Here is a 9,213-nt window from a genome sequence, read left to right as displayed (position 1 = left end):
TAATGAAATTTGGAAAAAGACCATACAGTGCTGAACGAAGTAGTAGTGCAGGTGGGTCTTGTGACCACGAAACTACCAAACATTTCCTCAGACAAACAAACAAACAAATTTTTTTAACAGTTAGCTAAACTGAGTCAGAGCACAGGATGGGCCTAAGCAGAGAACATTATACGTTTTCTTAGGGCTCTTTTATTGCCCCCCATGAACTTGAAGCTGTTTTGAGTACGACCGGTTAATATATACTCTCATCTCTATTAAGTTTTTTTTGTTTTCATATATAAAATATAATTTATATTTTCTACTTTGACCAATTCACTAACAAAATCTATCCAATTTGTATGTCTAAAACACATATCTAAACTTTATAATTTTTTTTTTTTTCATTTTCATATCAGTTCTGCAGTTCCAATTAAAAACATGAAAAACGGATCTTAATTAGTAATGAAACTCTTCGATCTGTTTTTTTTTGGTGTGAACTTTTCGATTTGTTTATAACTACGAAGTTGAATTAAAATTTGATTTAAAATCATAAATTGGACCCCAAAACACTTTTCCTAATTCCTACGGTGACGGCATGAAGGTGTCCGCTTTATTTGGGCTCGGACTTGGGCTTTTCCAATCCAAAAACAAGTTTGCTTTGAGACCCCAAAACACTTCTATCTAGCCATACATTTTCATTTTTTTCTTCGATACTGTATATATTTTGTTATATATCGCATTTTCTTAGTGATTACGAGGTTCTGGTCTCGTGGTTCGTACATCGCCGTAAGCCCTAAGATGAGGTCCAAACCATGTAGCCACGTAGACCCCTCCCAACGTCAACGTGAATCGAACTTCTGGCTTGAAAAAACGATGTGATATGTGAACCATGATCTCAAAGTCATAGTTTCATGTGGATACATCCCGAAATTTTACCCTCGATCTTGGAAATTTAAGCAAAGAATCCTCAAATGGTTTCTCATTTAGTCAAGGTTATTTGCGAACCTTTTGTTGATAAAATAAGAATAAATTCAACTTTTTAGTTCGATCGGTTGATTCCATGATCATTAACAATCTCAACAAGTAACCGAAGCTTGATGTGTCGCGTTATGTTTGTTTCGATATAAATAAAATACAAGAGAAGATAAAGAAAGGAAAACTATATATGTCCAATTTGGCTCCGTCGTCTTAAAACAAATGTAAGATACTAAAACATTCATGATGTATATAATAGAAAAACGGAACTTAATTATATGAACGAAACGAATTAAAAGAACAACAACAAAGGAAAAGAAGCGATATACCAATGAATCAAAAGCTTATATGCATCATGATGATGATTAAATAATTAAAAGGAAAAAATAAATAACAAAAAGAGAATATAAGATCATACGTATAACATATAGGATACGTTAAGAAAGAATGGAAAAAAAAAAGATATATGAAAAAGGTGGAAATTAAGGAGGGGAAATTAATATTTAACGATCAAGAATGAAGAAAGAAGATCGAACGTACGTACGTTGATGAATCAAACCTTCCTCTCTTAGCGTGCGTACCTATAGCAATGCGTGATGGCACTGCAACCACGCCTATAAGGATTATTCCTTCTTCTCTTCTTGCAATCGTAGTAAGATCGGCCACGTCTACTGCAAGGCACATTGTTCTTTTTGAGAGCATCATAGCCAATGTAACGACGTCCTCTTGCGAGTTGACGTCGGTTTGTCTCTGAATCCATTAGAGATTCGAGCTCATCGTCCTCTCCGATGCAACCTTGCCCGTTGATGCATGATTTAGTCAGTGGATAGGTGGCATTGACGGATTTAGCTACCATAGCTAAGATCAAGAGGCCGAAGACAAGTAACATCTTGATACCCATTTTTTTGTTTTCTTTTTTTTCTTTTTTGGTTTTTTACAATGAGTTATTAATTATTACCCTTTTGTTTAGGTTTTTGGTTTCTTCCACGCCCTTTCCTTGTGACAAGGAGAGGGAGAAATAGAAGTATGTGAGATTGTGCAGAAGAACAAATGAGAGATTGGTTTTGTTGGGTGGTAAAAAAAGGTTAAGACAGATTTTGAGATTTTTGCTTGTTATTATTTTGTGGTCGTTAATTCTGTTACTTTGAAATTGGGGGTTTTAACCTCTTTTTTAGGACTATTTTTCTCCATTTTTTCCGTTCGGTGGTTAGATCTATATTTGTTCTAAGTTATATCTGGCTCTGCTTTTTATTCGGCTAGCTTCCTTTTTTTCCTTCTAAAAGTATTAATCGAATGCTCAACTTTAGCATGTAATTCTATTATCAGTTTTGTAACCAATTTCAAAACAAGTTTAAGAGTGAATGGTGATTTATTAGATTTTGGTTTCCTATAAGAGGATGTATATAGGAATCATAATAATACTTTGGAATTTCTTCCCCGTAATTTCATAAACTATGCGTCAGTTTTTCTGCATATTCTATAAAGATATTTCGTCAACTCTATTCTCATATACCTCATTTTTGTTTTTGATCATATTCTCATTGGATCTCATTAGTAATTAGCACATATTTCAGATTCCTTGGATCCTTGCCACTTTATTAATCTCATATATATAATCTATTTATTATCAGTTAGTTTTTAAATTAGAATTTTCAAGACATTTAAAAAAAACAAAAAAAATCTCAGTCAAACGTCCATTTATCATGATATACAAAAGTCCACTATGAATGTACAATGCAATATTTCGATGTGGTATAAGAACAACAACAAAGGAAAACAATGCAAGGAAGAGCAAAGACGAGTAGTGCTAGAGTTGGTAAAAGAGTGTAAGATGTCGGTCAATTATGTTTCTCAAAATATTTTTTTCGTAATGATAACAATGACAAGAAAATCAAGAGATGCATGTCATAGAAATGGGTCAAATCACGTAGCGAACAACTACAACAACGTTCGTTGACGACGTTTCATTGGTTACTGTGTCTATTGTCATTAAGAAGTTAATCAAACCACACAATTATTCTATAACTAAAATATTTAGAAAAAGTCAATACCAAAAACACTATTTCTCGTACTTATCGTCGCAGTCTATTTACTAAATGGCTAAATGCAGTAGACAAGATACACAAAATCGCGAATACTATTCCAGACCGCCGTAAAGTATGATCTTGAGCTACTTGAGCCAGATGAAAATAAAGACATTTGTGCAAGATGAAGAATTGGGAATATTTTCAAATGTCTCTTTGATAGTTTCGAAGGCTAATTACTTCGTAGTTCACACATAAACACCATCGACATGATTTCTAACATTAGTATTTTGTTTGTATAAAATAAGAAAGTCACTAAAAAATAACGCATGTGTATCGATCATCAAATATATCAACATCAATCATCAAAGATATTTCCTCTCTTTTAAAATGATAAAAATGAAGAAAGTTGTGTTAGTAAATTTCCCATTCAATTACGTGCATTGTTTGTCTTTGTTTTTAATACGCAGGGGTCCATCACATACATATAAAACCAAAAAGACAAGTCATCTTTTTGAGGTGATGTCAAGTAACAAACATTGTTGCTAATCTTGTGATTTGTGGGATATCAATTTCTTAACTAGACAAGTTTAATTTAAAATTAAGATCAAGGTGAAGAAGATTTCGTGGAAATTTTTAACTTTTACCATCTTTTCATATTTCATCGTTTAGAATATATGTGAGTATATCAATAAACACTCACAAATATATCTATCAATCTATAATTAATTTGTTTGGACCATTATATACCAAGTATATGAGTTTAAAACAGTCTTATTCTCCATATTTATTTTGTCGAACAAGAAAATTTCCAAATTTATGGAATAGAATAAGACAACTTATTGATTTTATTACAAAGTTGAATATCTCTATCGTTTTGTTATTATAATAACTTTTTTTTGGGTCTTCGAACAAACGATTTTTTAAGACTATATAAACTATTGATTAGACGAAATTAATTATTTTGAATCGTACTGATATATGTATCCAAATTCTAGTCAGACAAATTATCTTTATCATCGAGTCTGACAAATGTTGAAAGCTCATAAATCATAATATGCTTAAATCAAATAAGATTATATTATCTGGAAACAAAAATGACAATTATGCCGGAAATCTGTTATTTGGGATTTAGTCCAATTATTTGATAGTTAAAAATGCAGGCTGTTTGACTACTCCCTAGCATTAGTTGGAAAATATTCCAAATTAGAAATAGAAGTTGTGGTGACCTTTCAAAATCAAGTTCACTCTAAAATATTCCGGTGCATTTTTAGCAAAAGTAACTGGATCAGCTAATAAGATTTATATAATACTATAGCCCTTAAGTTAAAGGATAAAGGAAGGTTTGGCTTAAACGTCAAGGAATATTTAAATGTGGCGTGGGTAACTTTTGTTGCCTCTAAATTCCTTTTTTATTAGTAGGATTAGATGCATTACATAGTCTAATACTAGAGCATTTTTTTAAATGACGTGGTAGCAAAATCGTAGAAATTAATTACACGATTATTTTATACAGAGTATACAATTCAAGTATATTTTACAAAAATAACGTGATTTGATCACATCTTATTTTTTGATAATTTACTTATCCATTAAATTGATATCTCTATCTTTTTTATGGGTGTGTTCTTTTCCCTGTCGCGCGACCAGCGACGGTGACAACAAAAATACACTATTACGACGGCAAATAAAAATTCCAGCGACTCATTCAAAACTAACGCACCGATGAACACTGTCGCACACCGTCGATTACGGGGACACTATATTATCAGCTACTGTAAAAGCCTAGATTTTTTGTCGCTGCGTCTATATTTTCCGTGCTTTGACTGTTACGATGGAGTAGAGAAGCATCTTGGCCTTCTATTTTGCTTGTCTCTGTCGCTAATGGAGCGACTAAGAAACGAACACGCCCGTTTCATGCAATATTTTAAAAATAGAGATATGTAACAATTTAATGGATACGTAACAATTTAACTTCATTTCATGCAATATTTTAAAAATACATTTCACATTCAACTTTGCAACCTATTATTTTTACTCATACTACAAAAAAAGAAAAATATAGTATAAACGGTTCTACTTGTATTACACTAGACATCTCCTATAAATGTACCTATAATTCTCGGCATAATTTGCATTTTCCATAACTCAAACTCTAAACCTAGTATTAAGAAACATTAAACATACTTGTGTTCCAACAAAGTACTCAACAAAAAAAATAACTAATTTGTTTTTTTCTAATCATTTAGCTGAATCCTTGAAGAAAAATTTAAGGAGAAAAATGAACTAAAAATATATATAACTATTTGGAGGAGAAACAAATGAGTAGTTGGGGCACTTGGAAGAAGAAGTGGAATAATGGATCAGATATGTATCCACCTTTGCATATCAATTCCTTCATCACCATCATAATCAATTCATCAACATCATCATCAGCTACCTTTCTACTTTGTCCGTTTCACAACTGAGCAAGCCAAATCCTATCTCTCCCTTTCTCTCTCTTCCATGTGATACACTTCGCTTGGCTTCTTCTTTTCTAACCTCCGTACGTCAAAGTTTCTTCTGGTTAAGTCCGTCCTCTTCTCCCTTTTGTCTTTTCGTTTTTTCCTTCTAAAAAGATTCACTCTCTCCTCCGATTCTCATCTTCCCCTCTCTCTCTTTACTTTGCTTCTTTGATTGTGATATCTCTCTTAGCTGATGTTCTTCTCTTTGTAATTCTTGAATTTAGCTGCTGTTTGTTTCTTGGAGATTTTTCATCATCTGGGTTTCTTTAGTTTCACCCGAAGCTTCTGACTTTGAGCTTATCCAGTTCAGGTTAGATGATATAGTTTTCTTGTAGACCAAGCACTCATGAGTTTCTTCTGATAAATTCTTGATCTTTGTTAGTTTCTCAATATTTCTCAGGCCTGCTTTTGTGCTCTGTCTCCAAATTTTGAACCACTCTTGTCCGATTCCAAAGAGGATGGAAGCTTCTACTGGAAAATTACACAAGAGTAATGCCAATTCAGCTGATCAGAAACATAACCCTGGATTTCTTGTAGAGGTAAGCTTCTTGTTTTTGCTTACAGCATCTCTTTAACTGTTTCTGTGTATGAACATTGAACACACACAAATTGAATGATGTCTTTTGTCAGGTAAATAACATTGAGAAGCAGCTATGGACATTAATCCATTCAAAGGGTATATTGCATCCCGATGTGTCTGAATCATACGCGAAAGCAGGCTCCACCTACGAGAAAATCTTTAAAAGCAATCTACAGCACGAAGAGCTTCAAGAAGTAGAGTTCTGTCTCTGGAAACTCCACTATAAGCACATCGATGAATTTCGTAAAGGGCTTAAAACTGATGATCATATCAAGCATATGAAAGCATTCAAGTTGTTTCTGTTAAAAGCCGCTGAGTTTTACCAGAATCTGATTTCCAAAGTCAGAGAATATTACCGCAGACTCTCCGAGGAATCTGGAGAACAAAAAAGCAAATTCTTGTGCCATCGTTTCTATATCTGTCTAGGAGATCTTCAAAGGTATAAAGAACAAAATCTGAAAACACATGAACATCCTAATTGGTCAACTGCAGCTGCATACTATCTTGAAGCTGCAGAGTCTTGGCCTGATAGTGGGAATCCTCATAACCAGGTAACTACTTTCTTACATTACTCTTTTGCATTTTTTTTTGTATTTGCCATTTCTGAGGGATTCTCTTACATTTGTGCAGCTAGCTGTATTGGCGACATATGTTGGTGCTGAGTTATTGGCTCTGTACCACTGTGTAAGAAGCTTAGCTGTGAAAGAACCTTTTCCTGGTGCTTTGAACAATCTTCTTTTGTTGTTTGAGGAGGTGATTGATTCACTGATACCTTTCTATATATCTGCAATTGAGTTATCTTTGCCTTACATTGCTCAAAATGCTTTGTTTTATCTACTGCAGAATAGGTCTTCTCCTTTGAAGTCTCTGTCTACTGATGCACAGTTTAACTTCTTAAACCCATCAGAGAGAAATGTTTCTGTCAAGGATTTGTCAAAAGCGAAACAAGAACTAGTGGCTGGAATTGATTTATGGCCCCTGATTGTTCGAACAACTAGCTTCTTTTTCCTTAAATCCAGGTAAGTTTGGAATCATGAGTAACATTGAATGAAGTACCACGTTTTCTCATCTTTTAGCTCAAGTTCTTGATAAGCCTTTCTCCAAAACTGTTCTTCTCTTCAATTCTTTCTGCTTTGTCTCAGGTTTGATGAGTTTGGTTGTGCATTTGCCTCAACTATAAGAGAACTGGATGCAGTGTTTGCAGCAGATGAGAGAACTTTAGAAGCCATACTGGAGTCTTATCAATTTATGGACACGGCGAGAAAGGGACCTTGTAAAATTCTCCAACTTGTTGTTGTTTTCATCTTCATCTTCCACAACTTCGCCGAGGTTAATGGATCAGACAACGTGAAAGAGGAAGATAAGCTAAATTTGGCATTAACTATGGTGTTCATCGTCATGGGGCGAGTTGTTGAGAGATGTTTGAAGACAAGTCCCTTGGATTCTTGCCCTCTCTTACCTGCTCTACTTGTATTTCTAGACTACTTACCGTTTCTGCTTCACAAGGTAGACGAAGAAGAATACAGGTTTGATGAGAAGAGCGAGAGTGCAATATCTTACTTCTTTGGCGAACTTGTTGATTTCTTGAACCGGTTAAAAGTGAAAGGCAAAAACTGCTCTGCTAAAATGTTGGTAGCTCTCTGGGAAGATCATGAACTGAAGTCTTTGGCTCCTCTGGCTCCCATACATGTACTTTTGGATTTCTCACGTGAAATGGATCTAAGAGAGAGTTTTGATATAGGGAAGGAGCTTCGTCTTCAACGAATTATTAATGCCGCAATTGAGATCACAAGTAGGCAGAAGAAGGGTTCTCAAAAGTGGCTATTCTTTGACAAGCAAAGGACTCAGTTCTACACAGCTTCAGGTGAACTGGAATGCAAAGAAGAACTCTTTCATGGAAATGGAGAGGGTAGTAACAGAAAATGTGTTACAATAGGACCGGTTGAAATCATTCCTTCTGAGAATGAAAGATCTGTGCCTGCAGAAGAGGAAGAAGTCATTCTTCTCAAGCCGCTCGTAAGGTGTCAATCTGCTCCAATCTATTCTTCTGGCATTGCAACACAGCCACTCAGTTCCGATAGCACAACTTCAAGAAATCCAACAACTACATCCGATGAAAGCCTAAGACGTACCTTATCACTCGTTGGCTCTGAAAGTTTCAGCTTTACGCAAGGCCTTCAGGACACGGATCCGCAACATTTGCATCAAGAAGAAGGCACTGTCTCAGGAAGACCTCCATCGCTGAGCGCGTGGGTGGTTGACAAGAACAAAGAGAATGGACGACACGGTTTAGGTAAACCAAATGGGTTGGGCCCTATTGATGAAACAGCACCTATCTCATCGTTTGATAGTCTCTCTATTAGTAGCAGCACCAAGCATCCTGCGTCTTCCTATTCACCTCCTACTCCGTCTGCTCCATTACTGCCTGACGACGCTTCTTGGTTTCATAATGACGCTAGTACTAACAAAGCAGAGAGCTTCTATGACCAGAAAAGATATACTGAACTACCCGGTGTTATGAAGCCATACACAAATCCACCATTTGTTGGGATTTCTTCTTCTGAATGGTTACGTCGGTACAGAGAAAGTCGGAATCTTGGACCAGCCTATTCCTATCAAGCTCAAGGGACAAACAATTTGAGAAACTTCTTGGCTCATGGGTCTTCCAAGATCAGTCTCTTAGCCAAGTACGGGACACCAAACGAACAACCGACGGTCTCTGCTGAAAACCCAACGTTTTACCCTCAGTTCTACATGGAAGAAAATGAATCTAGAGGAGAGAAGCTCTACAACGGTCAACAAAGCACAACAAATGCTTATGGCTTCAGTGACGACCCCGGACCGTTTCTCAGATTTCTGAGTGAGAAAGAGTGGCTGAATGAGAATAGTCAGAGGTTAAGAGGACCTTCTCCTGCACATATGAACAACTAAACGCCCAAGTGAGCGAGTTAACAAGAAACTATCTCAAGTTGGCAAGTCGTGACGACCTGTAGTAATTGTTTTGTCTCCGTGTGTTTGTTACACAAATTTTCAAGAGAACTGAAACCTATATTAAGAGAAGGATCGGTTGTACTTGTACATAACATAAGGACACAAATAAAGGAAACTTGAAAAGTTTTTAAATTCATCAAGTTCTTTAGTTTCTTGAGGA

General features: G+C 35.5%; 2 protein-coding genes across 6 annotated transcripts; one reads left to right on the top strand and one right to left on the bottom strand.

Annotated features, from left to right (window-relative positions):
• On the bottom strand, positions 1,208-2,097 carry LOC104741435 (protein RALF-like 4). The gene has a single exon (XM_010462309.2). The coding sequence runs from the start codon at positions 1,853-1,855 to the stop codon at positions 1,523-1,525; it is 333 nt and encodes a 110-aa protein (XP_010460611.1). The 5' UTR covers positions 1,856-2,097; the 3' UTR covers positions 1,208-1,522.
• On the top strand, positions 5,315-9,201 carry LOC104741434 (protein SMG7L-like). Of its 5 annotated transcripts, none has more exons than XM_010462304.2 (7): positions 5,315-5,543; positions 5,707-5,792; positions 5,883-6,021; positions 6,113-6,613; positions 6,693-6,815; positions 6,906-7,081; positions 7,205-9,201. In XM_010462304.2, exons 3-7 carry the CDS (start codon positions 5,941-5,943, stop codon positions 8,991-8,993), a joined length of 2,670 nt encoding a protein of 889 aa, XP_010460606.1. In that variant the 5' UTR covers positions 5,315-5,543; positions 5,707-5,792; positions 5,883-5,940; the 3' UTR covers positions 8,994-9,201. The 5 variants fall into 5 exon arrangements, with proteins under 5 accessions (XP_010460606.1, XP_010460605.1, XP_010460608.1 ...); XM_010462303.2 differs by having other exon boundaries at positions 5,315-5,548; XM_010462308.2 differs by having other exon boundaries at positions 5,494-5,543; positions 5,865-6,021.

Source organism: Camelina sativa, chromosome 14, assembly GCF_000633955.1.
Source record: "Camelina sativa cultivar DH55 chromosome 14, Cs, whole genome shotgun sequence".
Classification (NCBI taxonomy): Eukaryota; Viridiplantae; Streptophyta; class Magnoliopsida; order Brassicales; family Brassicaceae; genus Camelina; species Camelina sativa.
The sequence above is the reverse complement of the archived record's forward strand: the minus strand, read 5'-3'. Positions and strand labels throughout refer to the sequence as shown.

Excerpts from the sequence above, each read along its gene's own strand:
- LOC104741435 (XM_010462309.2), bottom strand. The coding sequence starts at position 1,855 with ATGGGTATCAAGATGTTACTTGTCTTCGGCCTCTTGATCTTAGCTATG.
- LOC104741434 (XM_010462306.2), top strand. The coding sequence starts at position 5,941 with ATGGAAGCTTCTACTGGAAAATTACACAAGAGTAATGCCAATTCAGCT. Across the intron at positions 6,816-6,905 it reads TTCTTTTGTTGTTTGAGGAG|AATAGGTCTTCTCCTTTGAA; the intron begins GTGATTGATTCA and ends TATCTACTGCAG. Across the intron at positions 7,082-7,204 it reads TTCTTTTTCCTTAAATCCAG|GTTTGATGAGTTTGGTTGTG; the intron begins GTAAGTTTGGAA and ends GCTTTGTCTCAG.